General features: G+C 47.3%; 1 protein-coding gene across 5 annotated transcripts in view; it reads left to right on the top strand.

The window, feature by feature from the left end:
• The window catches only part of LOC139755996 (glucocorticoid-induced transcript 1 protein-like), a 316,760-nt gene that overhangs the window by 194,487 nt on the left and 104,614 nt on the right, over nt 1-17,659 (top strand). Inside the window, exon 1 of one of the 5 annotated variants that reach the window (XM_071674915.1) lies at nt 5,945-5,978. The exons of the other annotated variants lie outside the window; for them this stretch is intronic. Within the exon in view, the coding sequence (XP_071531016.1) occupies nt 5,960-5,978 (19 nt within the window). The 5' untranslated portion in view covers nt 5,945-5,959. Of the gene's footprint in view, nt 1-5,944; nt 5,979-17,659 lie in introns of those variants that run through there. 5 annotated transcript variants of the gene reach the window in all.

Raw genomic sequence — 17,659 nt, 5'->3', positions numbered from 1 at the left:
TGAAGTGAGTGCATTATATGGATAAGAATGTGAAGTGAGTGCAGGAAATGGATCATAGTGTGAAGTGAGTGCAGGATGTAGATAATAGTGTTAAGTGAGTGCAGGATGTGGATCAAAGTGGGAAGCGAGTGCATGATATGGATCATGGCGTGAAGTGAGTGCAGGAAAATTATCATTGAAATGAGTGCAGGATATAGATCATAATGTGAAATGAGTGCAGGTTATGGATCATAATGTGAAGTGAGTGCAGGATATGGATCATAGTGTGGTGAGTGCAGGATATGGATCATAATGTGAAGTGAGTGCAGGATATGGATCATAGTGTGAAGTGAGTGCAGGATATGGATCATAATGTGAAGTGAGTGCAGGATATGGGTCATAGTGTGAAGTGAATGCAGGATATTTATCATAATGTGAAGTGAGTGCATCGTATGGATCATAGCGTGAAGTGAGTGCAGGATATGGATCATAGTATGAAGTGAGTGCAGGATATGGATCATAGTGTGAAGTGAGTGCAGGATATGGATCATATTGTTAAGTGAGTGCAGGATATGGATCATAGTGTGATGTGAAGTGAGTGCAGGATATGGATCATAATGTGAAGTGAGTGCAGGATATGGATCATAGTGTGGTGAGTGCAGGATATGTATCATAATGTGAAGTGAGTGCAGGATATGGATCATAGTGTGAAGTGAGTGCAGGATATGGATCATAATGTGAAGTGAGTGCAGGATATGGGTCATAGTGTGAAGTGAATGCAGGATATTTATCATAATGTGAAGTGAGTGCATCGTATGGATCATAATGTGAATTGAGTGCAGGATGTGGATCATAATGTGAAGTGAGTGCAGGATATGGATCATAATGTGAAATGACTGCAGGATATGGATCATAATGTGAAGTGAGCGCAGGATATGTATTATAGTGTGAAGTGAATGCAGGATATGGATCATAGTGTGATGTGAAGTGAGTGCAGGATATGGATCATAATGTGAAGTGAGTGCAGGATATGGATCATAGTGTGGTGAGAGCAGGATATGGATCATAATGTGAAGTGAGTGCAGGATATGGGTCATAGTGTGAAGTGAATGCAGGATATGGATCATAGTGTGAAGTGAGTGCAGGATATGGATCATAATGTGAAGTGAGTGCAGGATATGGGTCATAGTGTGAAGTGAATGCAGGATATGGATCATAGTGTGAAGTAAGTGCAGGATATGGATCATAATGTGAAGTGAGTGCAGGATATGGATCATAGTGTGAAGTAAGTGCAGGATATGGATCATAATGTGAAGTGAGTGCAGGATATGGATCATACCGTGAAGTGAGTGCAGGATATGGATAAAGTGAGGATAGTCATATGTGAGTGAGTGCGATAGGTTGTTGAGTGAGTGCAGGTATGATATATTAGTGAGTGCAGATATGGTATATGGAATGTGCGGATATGATCAAGAGTGGTGCGTAGGATCAAATGTGAATGAGTGCAGGAGATCATAGTGAAGTAGGCAGGATTGGATAAATGTGAATGTGAGGATATGGATAATGTGAATGAGGCAGGTTGATGTGTGAGTGGTCAGGTGTGAATGTGATGAGTGAGGATGTCTGTGTGTGAGGCGGTAGGTAATGTGAAGGAGTGGGATATGGTCTATGTGAAGTGATGCGTTGGTATGGTGAGTGAGTGCAGGATATGACAAATGTGAATGAGTGCGGATAGTCTTTGAAGTGATGCAGTTGGATCTATGTGAGGCAGTGGTCATGTGAGTGAGTGCAGGTATGGTATAGGTAAGTGTGCAGGTGGTCTATGGATGAGGGGTGTATGTATGATGAGGTAGATAATGTGAGTGAGTGCGGTAGGATATAATGTGAGTGGTGCGGTTGGTTAGTGAAGTGAGTGCAGATTGGTCATAGTGTGAAGTGGTGCAGGATATGGATCAAAGTGGAAGTGAGTGCAGGATAGATCATGTGTGAGTGAGAGGATAGGCTCATAGGTGAAGTGAGTGAGATTGATCATGTTAGTGGGAGGTTGATATGTGAAGTGAGTGAGTATGGATCAAAGTATGAGTGGTGAGGTTGCTATTAATGATGTTATTTGTAGTCAGGTTGCGTTGGTGCAGGTTCATGTGATGGCGGTAGGTATATGTGTTCAGATTGGATCATGTGAATGAGTGCAGGTATGGATATAGTGATGGTGAGTGGATCAAAGGATAGGTCATAGTGTGAAGTGAGTGCAGGATATGGATCATAGTGTGAAGTGAGTGCAGGATATGGATCATAGTGTGAAGTGAGTGCAGGATATGGCTCATAGTGTGAAGTGAGTGCAGGATATAGATCATAATGTTAAGTGAGTGCAGGATATGGATCATATGTGAAGTGAGTGCAGGATATGGATCAAAGTATGAAGTGAGTGCAGGATATAGATCATAATGTGAAGTGAGTGCAGGATATGGATCATAATGTGAAGTGAGTGCAGGATATGGATCATAGTGTGAAGTGAGTGCAGGATATGGATCATAATGTGAATGAGTGCAGGATATGGATCATAATGTGAAGTTATTGCAGGATATGGATCATAATGTGAAGTGAGTGCAGGATATGGATCATAGTGTGAAGTGAGTGCAGGATATGGATCAAAGTGTGAATTGAGTGCAGGATATGGATCATAATGTGAAGTGAGTGCAGGATATGGATCATAATGTGAAGTGAGTGCAGGATATGGATCAAAGTGTGAAGTGAGTGCAGGATATGGCTCATAGTGTGATTTGAAGTGAGTGTAGGATATGGATCATAATGTGAAGTGAGTGGAGAATATGGATCAAAGTGTGAAGTGAGTGCAGGATATGGATCAAAGTGTGAAGTGAGTGCAGGATATGGCTCATAGTGTGATGTGAAGTGAGTGCAGGATATGGATCATAGTGTGAAGTGAGTGAGTGCAGGATATGGCTCATAGTGTGATGTGAAGTGAGTGCAGGATATGGATCATAGTGTGGAGTGAGTGCAGGATGTGGATCATAGTGTGATGTGAAGTGAGTGCAGGATATGGATCATAGTGTGAAGTGAGTGCAGGATATGGCTCATAGTGTGATGTGAAGTGAGTGCAGGATATGGATCATAGTGTGGAGTGAGTGCAGGATGTGGATCATAGTGTGATGTGAAGTGAGTGCAGGATATGGATCATAGTGTGAAGTGAGTGAGTGCAGGATGTGGATCATAGTGTGATGTGATTAGTGTGTGTTGTGACTACGGATTGTGTGGGTCATCAGTGTGAAGTGAATGAGGGATGGGAAGTATGTCTAACCCTTGTGGTTGCAGGATCCGTTAGTGTGATGTCCTCAGTGTGTAGTAGTGTGGTATCACTGGTATAGATCGTGGATATGGCGTGTGAAGTGTGAGCCTGTTGTCGGAGTCTTAGTGTGAGGTATAGTGTGGGGTTCTCGGGTCGTGGTTATAGATTCTTGGAGTTCGTGTGGCTCGATAGACATACTGGGAGTGAGTGGTGGTCGATGGAGATTCTTGGAGGGAGTGGGGAGTCGATAGACATAGTGGGAGTGAGTGGGGGTCGATAGAGATTCTTGGAGGGAGTGGAGGTCGATAGGCATAATGGGAGTGAGTGGGGGTCGATGGAGATTCTTGGAGGGAGTGGAGGTCGATGGAGATTCTTGGAAGGATTGGGGGTCGGGAGAGATTCATGGGTTGTGGGGGTCGATGGAGATTCTTGGAGAGAGTGGGGCTCGATGGAGATTCTTGGAGTTAGTGGAGAGGGGATCCTTGGAGATTCATGAAGTGAGCATGGTAGGTAGTGACATGGGAAAACGGGAATGGGGAATGGTGGTTGTGGTGGGGAAAGGACGGGTAGGAGGTTGTGGGTGTAGGAGGAAGGGTTGTGGTGTGGAGGGGATAGGTGGGGGGTAGTGGGTGTGGTAGGAAGGAGTGTGGTAGTTGTGGTAGGAAGGGTTGTGGTGGTTGTGGTAGGAAGGGTTGTGGTGGTTGTGGTAGGAAGGGTTGTGGTGGTTGTGGTAGGAAGGGTTGTGGTGGTTGTGGTAGGAAGGGTTGTGGTGGTTGTGGTAGGAAGGGTTGTGGTGGTTGTGGTAGGAAGGGTTGTGGTGGTTGTGGTAGGAAGGGTTGTGGTGGTTGTGGTAGGAAGGGTTGTGGTGGTTGTGGTAGGAAGGGTTGTGGTGGTTGTAGGAAGGGTTGTGATGGTTGTGGTAGGAAGGATTGTGGTGGTTGTGGTAGGAAGGGTTGTGGTGGTTGTGGTAGGAAGGGTTGTGGTGGTTGTGGTAGGAAGGGTTGTGGTGGTTGTGGTAGGAAGGGTTGTGGTGGTTGTGGTAGGAAGGGTTGTGGTAGGAAGGATTGTGGTGGTTGTGGTAGGAAGGGTTGTGGTGGTTGTGGTAGGAAGGGTTGTGGTGGTTGTGGTAGGAAGGGTTGTGGTGGTTGTGGTAGGAAGGGTTGTGGTGGTTGTGGTAGGCAGGGTTGTGGTGGTTGTGGTAGGAAGGGTTGTGGTGGTTGTGGTAGGAAGGGTTGTGGTGGTTGTGGTAGGAAGGGTTGTGGTGGTTGTGGTAGGCAGGGTTGTGGTGGTTGTGGTAGGAAGGGTTGTGGTGGTTGTGGTAGGAAGGGTTGTGGTAGGAAGGGTTGTGGTGGTTGTGGTAGGAAGGGTTGTGATGGTTGTGGTAGGAAGGGTTGTGATGGTTGTGGTAGGAAGGATTGTGGTGGTTGTGGTAGGAAGTGTTGTGATGGTTGTGGTAGGAAGTGTTGTGGTGGTTGTGGTAGGAAGTGTTGTGATGGTTGTGGTAGGAAGGGTTGTGGTGGTTGTGGTAGGAAGTGTTGTGGTGGTTGTGGTAGGAAGTGTTGTGATGGTTGTGGTAGGAAGGGTTGTGATGGTTGTGGTAGGAAGGGTTGTGGTGGTTGTGGTAGGAAGGGTTGTGATGGTTGTGGTAGGAAGGGGTGTGGTGGTTGTGGTAGGAAGTGTTGTGGTGGTTGTGGTAGGAAGTGTTGTGATGGTTGTGGTAGGAAGGGTTGTGATGGTTGTGGTAGGGAGGATGTAATTACCTGTATGTTCAGTATGGGTTGGGAAGTCATATGGTCTCCACATGTAGTGTATCATGGTTAAGTTTGTTCCAGTCATCCACCACTCGTCTGTTCCAGTCATCCACCACTCGTCTGTTCCAGTCATCCACCATTCGTCTGCTGTAGAAACATTTCTTCTTTCTCTAAACACTTGTCTGGTTATGTCCTCTGGTTGTTCCACCCGCCTAGTTAAGAGATTAAAGGTTGTAACCAGGTCACTCGTCTTTCTTCTCTCTCTTCCATGAGGCCCCTAACCTTCTCCTGTAACTCATCTCTCACAATTCTGATAGCAAGTATGTCTTCCTCTCTCTCTCTCTCTCTCTCTCTCTCTCTCTCTCTCTCTCTCTCTCTCTCTCTCTCTCTCTCTCTCTCTCTCTCTCTCTCTCAGGTGCCATGACCCAACTTGAGAAGCATACATTATATTCTTGTCTTCGTGTAGGCTTCGAGCAGCTGGCTGCATGTGACTCCACAAACTACAACATCCAGTTGTAATAATATTTGCCAGCAGCCAGTTGGTCTCCTTAACTATTCCCCAAAGTTAGGAGTGAGACGACGAGTTAGGGGGACGTTCTCCACACACTCACGACTCTGTCTCGATGCACAGATTCGTGCGCCGTACTTCGAGTCAGATTGTATTCGTATCGAGGTCTTCTGTCATTATGTCCCATCCTTATTGTCATTATGTCCTTATGTCCCATTCTTATTGTCATTATGTCCCAGTCTTATTGTCATTATGTCCCAGTCTTATTGTCATTATGTCCCATTCCTATTGTCATTATGTCCCAGTCTTACTGTAATTATGTCCCACTCATTGTCATTATGTCCCATTCTTATTGTCATTATGTCCCAGTCTTATTATTATTTTCCAATTGCTTGGGTTGAACGTCGTCTGCCATATATGGGACCCAACTTTGGAGGTTTGTACATGTCCCCTTGTAAGTTGGTGCAATCTCCCGCCAGCTTCGTACTCTCCCTTATGACCTCGGCATCATAAGCAAACATCGTCAGGTTTGGGTCCAATCCTTCCATCTACATAGTGCAGCAGCAGCAGGAGGAGGAAGACTGCTACCAGGACTTGACCCTGTTGCTCACCACTGGTGACCTGAACCCGTTACGAGAAGGATGTAGGTGGGTGGTGGTGGATTGTGGTAGGGAGGATGTAATCGGGTGGTGGTGGATTGTGGTAGGGAGGATGTAGGTGGGTGGTGGTGGATTGTGGTAGGGAGGATGTAGGTGGGTGGTGGTGGATTGTGGTAGGGAGGATGTAATCGGGTGGTGGTGGATTGTGGTAGGGAGGATGTAGGTGGGTGGTGGTGGATTGTGGTAGGGAGGATGTAGATGGGGGGTGGTGGATTGTGGTAGGAAGGATGTAGGTGGGTGGTGGTGGATTGTGGTAGGGAGGATGTAGGCGGGTGGTGGTGGATTGTGGTAGGGAGGATATAGGTGGGTGGTGGTGGATTGTGGTAGGGAGGATGTACATGGGTGGTGGTGGATTGTGGTAGGGAGGATGTAGGTGGGTGGTGGTGGATTGTGGTAGGGAGGATGTAGGTGGGTGGTGGTGGGTGTGATAGGGAGGATGTAGGTTGATGGTTGTGGGTGTGATAGGGAGGATGTAGATGGGTGGTGGTGGGTGTGGTAGGGAGGATGTAGGTGGTTGTGGTAGGGAGGGTGTAGGTGGTTGTGGTAGGGAGGGTGTAGGTGGTTGTGGTAGGGAGGGTGCAGGTGGGTTGTGGCGGCCAGTGGTACAATAACCAATGTTTGTTGTCTGACGCCCAGCCCTGGGGGCTATACATTAGTCATGGTACCAAGTTTGGTAGTGCAGGTGGTGGTAGGCCTCCTGGTAGGCCTCTTGAAGATGATGCTGCTTCTGATAGGCCGAGAGGGTGTGTGTGTGTGTGGGGGGGGGGGTGAAGATGTTGATCTGGGCACAGTGAGGGGTGCAGGCTGGTGGTGGTGGATTGTGGTGGTGTGGAGTGGGTTGTGGTAGTGGTAAGGAGTGATGAACACGTTGGGTGGTGGTGATGAAGGCAGATGTGGTGATTGTGGTAGTGACAGACCTGGGGTTTGGTAGTGGTTAGTAGTGGTAGACCTAGGCCCGGTAGTGGTAGTAGGAGCTGTGGTGGTGGTGGTGGTAGACAGACCTTGGCTTGGTAGTGGTCATGGACCGGGGAGGGCAGGGGTGATGGTGGAGGTGTTCCATTGTGACCAAGGTAATGGTAGGGATGCTAGTGAAAGTATGGGAGGAGGAGGAGGTGGGGAAGGGGAGGGGGGAAAGAGAGGTGATGGTTATCAGGTTAGGGCTGGAGGTGGTATTTATTGTGGGTTGGTGGTGATGGGAAGGGCGGAATGGTGGTGGGAGAGGGAAGGATGGGGTGATGTTCCTGATGGAGAGGGGTGATGGTCAGGCAAGGAACTGTACTTCCTCCACTTGTGTTCATCATTGTTTTCTCTGATATGTTGACACAAACACGAGTCGTAGTATCGTATCATCCCTTTCGCAGATGATGCTAGGACGCGTATTAAAATCTCGTCCGCAGAAGACACGGAGACTGCCAAGTGAAGTAGATAGACTCTTGCTGTAGGCCACAGAAGACGACGTGTTTTTCTGTGAAGATAACTTCCTTCACCTCTGTATGGGGAGGATGAAGAAATCAAGAGTCGCGTGGAGCACAGGGTGGACACAGAGTGTCGTGACACGATCACACATTGTGAAAGACTTCAGAGTTAAAATGTCTGACGACCTTAACTTCAACAAACAAAACAATGCAACAGTTGCCTCTTTCAAAAAGATGGCAGGATGGATCCTGCGGAGTTTCAAGACAGGGACGGAAAACCGTCCATGACGCTCTTTACGGCGCTGAAACTCATACTACTCTATACTAACATGACCCTACGAGGCGTGCGAGGTTGCAGAATTGTGAAGTGTCCAAACCATCTGTTATTGTTATTGTTGGTACGGTTGAGAACCACGAGGAACGACTGGAAACACTTAGGCTGTTGTCTCTATCGTGCTGACCGGAGAGGTGTTATCATTATTCATGCATGGAAATTCCTAAAAGGCATGGTCCTCAACCTAGAAGTCCTGGTCTTCAGCCAAGAAGGCATGGTCCTCAACCTAGAAGTCCTGGTCTTCAGCCAAGAAGGCATGGTCCTCAACCTAGAAGGCATGGTCCCCACCCTAGAAGGCATGGTCCCCACCCTAGGAGGCCTGGTCCTCAACCTGCAGTCGACATTCTAATGCCAAGGTTTAGAGTGAGTGTTGGCGAGGAGTGCCGGAGTAGTCAGGTTGTGGTGTTCACATGGGCTTGTTGGACGCAGTTTTCAACAGCTTGGTTGATCAACAACCCGGCTCAGCAGCTTGGGACCCAGCCTGACCCGTGGGGCACGAAGACCTCTGATGTCTACGCCAGACGGAGGAGCTGTCTGCAGGCGAACTAACGAACGAACGAACACCTTAAACACAGACAGTCAGGAGATCCAGGAAAAAAGTAGGAAATCATCTATGAAAACAATACTTTTATTGTGAAGAAAAATTATAAATCATTGGCTTGTTAAGGGCAGAAAAGAGCACATAAGCGGGTCATCCCCCGATGTGCGACATACTGGAAAAGCGAAATGAATTGGTTCTCCTCAGGGAGTGCAAACTCAACCCAAAACGAGCCATCCAACTTCATCCGTGAGAGTCATGCATGTTTATAGAACAAAGTCTCGCCACCACGACAAAGGACTCTTAGGGCTGTTGAGCAAATACCCATTTCCTTTTTAAAGAAATCCAAAACGCAGTTTGCAATAAATATTCTGTGGTCAAAATATGTTTGGACTTTGAAAACTGACTCATGTCTCCCCCATCCTCCACAGAGGAGGAAGCAAAGCCAATCCCTGATGATGACCGACCCAGGACAACATGGTTCCAGGATGGGGAGGTCCTGCCTCTCTCTCCTGCTTGACCACAAGGTTGAGGTTGTGGTGGCATTCCAGTACAGACAAAATACTGATATGATGAACATAATCTTTGCACAAACCATTGGTAAATGTGATCAATGTCATAGTACATATTATTTGTAAGATTAGATTGATTCATAAAAGCGGAAGGTGGATATTCACCATGTAACGGATAGATCACAACACGTAAATCAGGCTATGTCCAGTGCCTCCACTGTGGAAAGATCAGTGCCCCAAGGAGCTGTACTTGAACCCATTCTGTTCCTCATTCATATTATTAACGTTAACTCAAATAAAATTGATAGTCAGTCCCCCAAGGAACTGTACTTGCACCCATTCTGTTCTTTATTCATATCATCTAATGTTTACTCATGTAGTAAGTGATAGGTTCGTATCATCTAATGCAGATGATACTGCAATACATTAGTATTGTCAGCAGAGGATATTCAGAAACTGCAAGTGGACATAAAGTCCTCCTTTGGCCCCCGATTATAACATGGTTTTCGGTGGAGTAAAGTTCCAACTACTCTGGCTTGAGAAGAGTGATGAAGGAATAGTACAGAATACCGGACAGTCTCCATCATATCACTTTTAAACAGTACGGAAGACCTCGGAGTAGTAATGTCTGACTACCTAACCGGGTCAACAAACAAAACAAGCAACAGCTGCCTGCCCCGAAAATATAGGAAGGTGGATCCTGCGGACCTTCAAGACAAGGGAGGAAGAACTAGTGAAAACGCTCTTCAGAATACTGCTGGATGCTGACGTCACCTCTCTGGGCAGGGAGATAGATATTATGATGAGAACCCGCACGCCCCACACTGACGCTCTGTGGGGGTCTACACCACTTCGAACACCTGTAAGGGTTAAGACTGAACTGTTGGCACACAGGCGGGAGTATATAAAGGTTGACTCGAGGAAAATCATGTAAGGCATGTTTAATGACCTCTTTTCAAAAGCAATTCCATGTTACATGGAAGACTAAAATATATTACCAGTGAAACCCAAAGGTGTGACGACTGCAGGAGAATTCACCTTGAGCATTTATTACCTGTGGCTATGAGAAACACGGGCTGTGTGTTTACCAGTGAACCAGCCAGGCTGTGGTCAGGTATGTATGTAGGGCGGCAGCGGCGTCCAACAGCTTGGTCGACCATCTCAGCAGCTTAGACGCTCGGCCCAAGCTGTGGGAAGCAGACCTCAGAAGCAGCCACGAGGTATTTATAAAGTGATACACTGGGCGTTGAGTCATGAAGACGCTACCTCACCTAATAATGATGAAATTGCTCTTCATATATATATATATATATATATATATATATATATATATATATATATATATATATTATACTTAACCGCCGTTTCCCGCGTTAGCGAGGTAGCGCCAGGAACAGACTAAGAAATGGTCACTTTCGTTCACATTCATTCTCTAGCTATCATGTGTAATGCACCGAAACCACAGCTCCCTACCACCACATCCAGGCCCCACAGACCTTTCCATGGTTTACCCCCAGACGCTTCACATGCCCTGGTTCACTCCATAAACAACCCCCCCCCCCCTGTATACCACATACATACATATTATACTTCCTTCCTGCGCTGTCTTGTCTGGGGTTCCCGCAGCGCTCAGGAAACCGGCCACGTCTACCGGGCGGGAACACAGGTCATAAAGTGAAGTGATGTGTGTGTGTGTGTGTGTGTATGTGTGTGTGTGTGTGTGTGTAAATTGTAGGATAATTGAGTGGTGAACATTCAGTGTCTTCATATGGTAGAGGGCAGGGAGGGTCTTGTGTTGTAGTGATGGATGAAGTCTAGAGCGCTGACGGGAAAGTGTAACTCGTGTATGTCTCGGGAGTGAGAGGTTTCGTGCTGGTTTACGTCTGATGCCACGGGTGGTGAAGGCTGAAGTGGGAAGGAGGGCTGGTTGTTTAGTGCTTGTCGTGTCATTTGGACGTGTGTGTGTTTTGGTATGTTTGTTATGGGGTTGGGGTTGGGATTGGGGGGTGGGGGATATGTGAGTATTGAGTGGTGAAGTGTGAGGCAGGGGTAAACTTATTCTCTGTGGTGGGTTGGTGGTGAGGTATGAGGTGGTTTGGGTGTGAGGGTGGGGTGTGGAGTACTCCTGCAGAATCATGAGATTCGAACCTGTTGAGGTGGGTTTGTATGTGGTGGATGTTCGTTTTATGGTGTGAGTGTTGAGTGTTCACTCACGCTGGGTTACCAGTGAGTGTCGTGAGTGCTCTTGTCATGTACGAGTTGCCGCTTTCTTGTATTTCCTTCTGGAGGGATGGACGAGGAGGAGGAGGGTGAGGCGTTGTTTAGGGTGGAGCGGGAGATTTGTTTGTCGAGGATACTGTGGGATTTTGTTGTTTGTCTTTCCAAATGTGTTTATTTTGTATGCTGTTTGTACAGTACGAGCTGGGAGTGTTATACCTGTGAGCCCACCATCCCTTGAATATTGTCTGCTACTATACCATCCAGCCTTGTAGACGTGTGTCTGCTGTGTGTATGTACGTAGTTAGGTCTGTGTGTACATAAAGTAGGTGTTGTGTGTCTGCTGTGTGTATATACGTAGTTAGGTCTGTGTGTACATAAAGTAGGTGTTGTGTGTCTGCTGTGTGTATGTACGTAGTTAGGTCTGTGTGTACATAAAGTAGGTGTTGTGTGTCTGCTGTGTGTATATACGTAGTTAGGTCTGTGTGTACATAAAGTAGGTGTTGTGTGTCTGCTGTGTGTATGTACGTAGTTAGGTCTGTGTGTACATAAAGTAGGTGTTGTGTGTCTGTTGTGTGTATGTACGTAGTTAGGTCTGTGTGTACATAAAGTAGGTGTTGTGTGTCTGCTGTGTGTATGTACGTAGTTAGTCTGTGTGTACATAAAGTAGGTGTTGTGTGTCTGCCGTGTGTATGTACGTAGTTAGGTCTGTGTGTACATAAAGTAGGTGTTGTGTGTCTGCTGTGTGTATGTACGTAGTTAAGTCTGTGTGTACATAAAGTAGGTGTTGTGTAACATCGATATATCACCATGGCATTCCATACAGCCGTTATAACATTTCAAGTTGGATTACTTACCTTGTGTGTGTGTGTACGTGTTACTTAAGTAACAGTAGAGCGTAGGAGAGGGTGAGTATATTTCTCGGTTAGGAAAGATGAGAAAAATGTAAGTCTTTCTTATTTATTTATTTATTTATTTATTTATTTATTACGAGAGCGAGACAAAGGGCAGTGCGTTACCACACCCCCCCCCCCCCCCTCCCCCTCGTGTGGCCTCCAGGTTACCTGTCCCTGGTAACGCTGGCCACAGTCACTGTGGTGCACACCCTCCCTCACCCCCAGCACCTGTGTGTAATGTAACGCTCATGTTAGCGAGTCTCTTTGAGGGTGTTACAAGAACACACACACACACACACACACACACACACACACGTCATAGAGACATATTCTCCCTCTGTGTTTAGGTTCTAAGGTCATAATGATGTAAATTACGTGCCTGAAGTACGAGGCGACGACCCTAGAGGAAGGCGCTACGACCACTGGCTCGTATGATGACCTGGCTGGACACCTGACCTCCGAGCGTCGGGTGTGAGGCCTGAGCGTCGTAGGTCAGGGGTCGTTAAGTGGGTAACTTCACGGGTCACGTGATCACGTGATGAAGTGTAAAATGGCAGTAGGAAATTGTACAGTGATCGGGCCTTACCTGGGGTGCTGGGGTTTCTTACGGGGGTCTGGGGTGCTGGGGTTTCTTACGGGGGTCTGGGGTGCTGGGGTTTCTTACGGGGGTCTGGGGTGCTGGGGTTTCTTACGGGAGTCTGGGGTGCTGGGGTTTCTTACGGGGGTCTGGGGTGCTGGGGTTTCTTACGGGGGTCTGGGGTGCTGGGGTATCTTTTGTGGGTCAGGGTTGTTGGGGTGCTTGGTGGGGCCTGGGGGTGTTAGGTCAGGGGTTGATGGGGCTTCCTAGGGGGGTTAGGGGATGCCTAGGACGCTAGGACCTCGTTGAAGGGGGAGTGGAAGAATTTTTTTGGTGGGGTCACGGGATCGTGGGCGTTTTTAGTGGGATCGCATTCCCCATCTACCCACACCGGGTCCCCATCTACCCACACCGGGTCCCCATCTACCCACACCGGATCCCCATCTACCCACACCGGGTCCCCATCTACCCACACCGGGTCCCCATCTACCCACACCGGGTCCCCATCTACCCACACCTGATCCCCATCTACCCACACCTGATCCATAAGAAAGCACAAAAGGTTTAGGCCAGAGCGAGCAAGACGACCATCATACACGAGGCGAAGACCAACTGCAGACCTTGTACAGAAGCCACAGTTGACCCCACACAGGATACAAAACCTATGACGTGACTCATGGGACACACACACACACACACACACACACACACACACACACACCACACACACACACACACACACACACACACACACACACACACACACACACACACACCATAACCGGATCATGTCATATGAAACACACGAAAAACAACATGAGGAAAGAATCATTCATGAAATAACTCAAAAATATTCTTACTCATATACAAAACGCCAATCCAGGACCACAGACTCCAATGTCTCACCACAACACAGACAAAGGTCATGTTACACACGACTGCCAGCAGATGAGATTTTAAAAAAGGCAATGAATAGGTATTGTGTGTGAGCCAAACATCACATTAAAGATCAGTAACACAACAGACATCTTCCTAAACCATGATGGCCCAAGTGTACACACAGCAGACATCACCACCTCAACACAAGTGTACACACAGCAGACATCACCACCTCAACACAAGTGTACACACAGCAGACATCACCACCTCAACACAAGTGTACACACAGCAGACATCACCACCTCAACACAAGTGTACACACAGCAGACATCACCACCTCAACACAAGTGTACACACAGCAGACATCACCACCTCAACACAAGTGTACACACAGCAGACATCACCACCTCAACACAAGTGTACACACAGCAGACATCACCACCTCAACACAAGTGTACACACAGCAGACATCACCACCTCAACACAAGTGTACATACAGTAGACATCACCACCTCAACACAAGTGTACACACAGCAGACATCACCACCTCAACACAAGTGTACACACAGCAGACATCACCACCTCAACACAAGTGTACACACAGCAGACATCACCACCTCAACACAAGTGTACACACAGCAGACATCACCACCTCAACACAAGTGTACACACAGCAGACATCACCACCTCAACACAAGTGTACACACAGCAGACATCACCACCTCAACACAAGTGTACACACAGCAGACATCACCACCTCAACACAAGTGTACACACAGCAGACATCACCACCTCAACACAAGTGTACACACAGCAGACATCACCACCTCAACACAAGTGTACACACAGCAGACATCACCACCTCAACACAAGTGTACACACAGCAGACATCACCACCTCAACACAAGTGTACACACAGCAGACATCACCACCTCAACACAAGTGTACACACAGCAGACATCACCACCTCAACACAAGTGTACACACAGCAGACATCACCACCTCAACACAAGTGTACACACAGCAGACATCACCACCTCAACACAAGTGTACACACAGCAGACATCACCACCTCAACACAAGTGTACACACAGCAGACATCACCACCTCAACACAAGTGTACACACAGCTGACATCACCACCTCAACACAAGTGTACACACAGCAGACATCACCACCTCAACACAAGTGTACACACAGCAGACATCACCACCTCAACACAAGTGTACACACAGCTGACATCACCACCTCAACACAAGTGTACACACAGCAGACATCACCACCTCAACACAAGTGTACACACAGCAGACATCACCACCTCAACACAAGTGTACACACAGCAGACATCACCACCTCAACACAAGTGTACACACAGCAGACATCACCACCTCAACACAAGTGTACACACAGCAGACATCACCACCTCAACACAAGTGTACACACAGCTGACATCACCACCTCAACACAAGTGTACACACAGCAGACATCACCACCTCAACACAAGTGTACACACAGCAGACATCACCACCTCAACACAAGTGTACACACAGCAGACATCACCACCTCAACACAAGTGTACACACAGCTGACATCACCACCTCAACACAAGTGTACACACAGCAGACATCACCACCTCAACACAAGTGTACACACAGCAGACATCACCACCTCAACACAAGTGTACACACAGCAGACATCACCACCTCAACACAAGTGTACACACAGCAGACATCACCACCTCAACACAAGTGTACACACAGCAGACATCACCACCTCAACACAAGTGTACACACAGCAGACATCACCACCTCAACACAAGTGTACACACAGCAGACATCACCACCTCAACACAAGTGTACACACAGCAGACATCACCACCTCAACACAAGTGTACACACAGCAGACATCACCACCTCAACACAAGTGTACACACAGCAGACATCACCACCTCAACACAAGTGTACACACAGCAGACCACCACCTCAACACAAGTGTACACACAGCAGACATCACCACCTCAACACAAGTGTACACACAGCAGACATCACCACCTCAACACAAGTGTACACACAGCAGACATCACCACCTCAACACAAGTGTACACACAGCAGACATCACCACCTCAACACAAGTGTACACACAGCAGACATCACCACCTCAACACAAGTGTACACACAGCAGACATCACCACCTCAACACAAGTGTACACACAGCAGACATCACCACCTCAACACAAGTGTACACACAGCAGACATCACCACCTCAACACAAGTGTACACACAGCAGACATCACCACCTCAACACAAGTGTACACACAGCAGACATCACCACCTCAACACAAGTGTACACACAGCAGACATCACCACCTCAACACAAGTGTACACACAGCAGACATCACCACCTCAACACAAGTGTACACACAGCAGACATCACCACCTCAACACAAGTGTACACACAGCAGACATCACCACCTCAACACAAGTGTACACACAGCAGACATCACCACCTCAACACAAGTGTACACACAGCAGACATCACCACCTCAACACAAGTGTACACACAGCAGACATCATCACCTCAACACAAGTGTACACACAGCAGACATCACCACCTCAACACAAGATGTTGAGAAGACCATTGAGAACATGGCTGTGCACTCAGCCCCAGGCCCGCACTCATGGAACTCTGTCTTCATAAACAAATGCAAGTTACACCTCTGACTGGCCCAAGCAGTAAATATTCCCTGGAGAAAAAGTCTAGATTGTGGCATCATTACCCAGAGCCAGAGACTGACCCACACCGCCCCACCCCACACAAAGGTGGACGCAAACCAGTCGTAAGTAACTGCAGAGCGAAGCATTAACATGGCACGTCATGACCATCTGGGTAAGAGGCCAGCAGGTGACTGAAGATATGGACGTGAACAACCTAACCCAGGACAACCTGCTGCTGCTGCTGCACCATTATGACCATAGGACACTTGAAGCTGTGCACAACACACAAAATGATGACATGAGTTACACACACCACATAGAATGCGAAAGTCGGGAATAACCGGAAAATTTGGGCGATAGCTATACGTCTTAATAGATCACAACACATAGTGGAAAACAGTGCCATCTCCAGTACCTACAAGCCAAAGAATTAGTCACCCAATGAACTGTACAATGAAACTATCTATGATGGTATTATGCCATAATTTAGTACATGATATACACTGTATGATGATATAGTATAATGATGCTATACTATAATCCTATGACCCTCCTCATCATCTCTTTTTGGACTGTCAGAAAAACACCTCCTCTCTCTGGACACAAGCAAGGCTTATGGTCCTGATGTCATCCATCCCCGTGTACTGAAAGATTGTGCCTCTGAACTTGCACCTGTGCTTGCTCGTCTGTTCCGTTTGTGTTTAATAACCAGAACTTTTCCTTCTTTTTGGAAACATACATTGATACATCCCAACCTTATGGAGAGTGACCGTTCTGTCCTGTTGCTTTGACATCTACCATTTCCAAAGTCTTTGAATTCCTCCTCAACTCCCATATCCTTAAACACCTCGAAAATCACAGTCTTCTCTCTGATCACCGGTATGGCTTCCGTAAGGCGAGATCCACTGGTGATATCTTTTCCTATCTTACTAATGTCTGGTCATCATCACTGAAAGATTTGGGGGAACCCTGTAAAGTTGCCTTTGACATACTCAAAGCTTTTGACGGTGTGACATCGGGGTCTCATTTTTAAGCTCCCCTCTTTTGGCTTCGCACCTTCCCTCTGCTCTCTCATATCTAGCTTCCTCTCTGGCCGATCTATCTCTGTGGTTGTTGATGGATCAGCCTCCCCCACTTTCTCCATCAACAGCGGTGTCCCTCAAGGTGTTGTCCTGTCCCCTACACATTTTTCTCTTTTTTATCGACGGTTTTCTCTCTTGCACAAATAACCAAATGTATTCATACACTGACGTCTCACCGCTGCATTCATCCACATCCTTCTGTTTTGCTCCTTCTCTCACTCGATCTGCATCTCGTCTCGACATAACTTCCTCGGTATTCTCAGTCTTGGACAGGATATCTCAGTAAGGAAGACGA

The sequence above is a fragment of the Panulirus ornatus genome, chromosome 20, assembly GCF_036320965.1.
Source record: "Panulirus ornatus isolate Po-2019 chromosome 20, ASM3632096v1, whole genome shotgun sequence".
NCBI lineage: Eukaryota > Metazoa > Arthropoda > Malacostraca > Decapoda > Palinuridae > Panulirus > Panulirus ornatus.
Note: the sequence above shows the minus strand (reverse complement) of the source record. Positions and strands in the feature narration are given on the sequence as shown.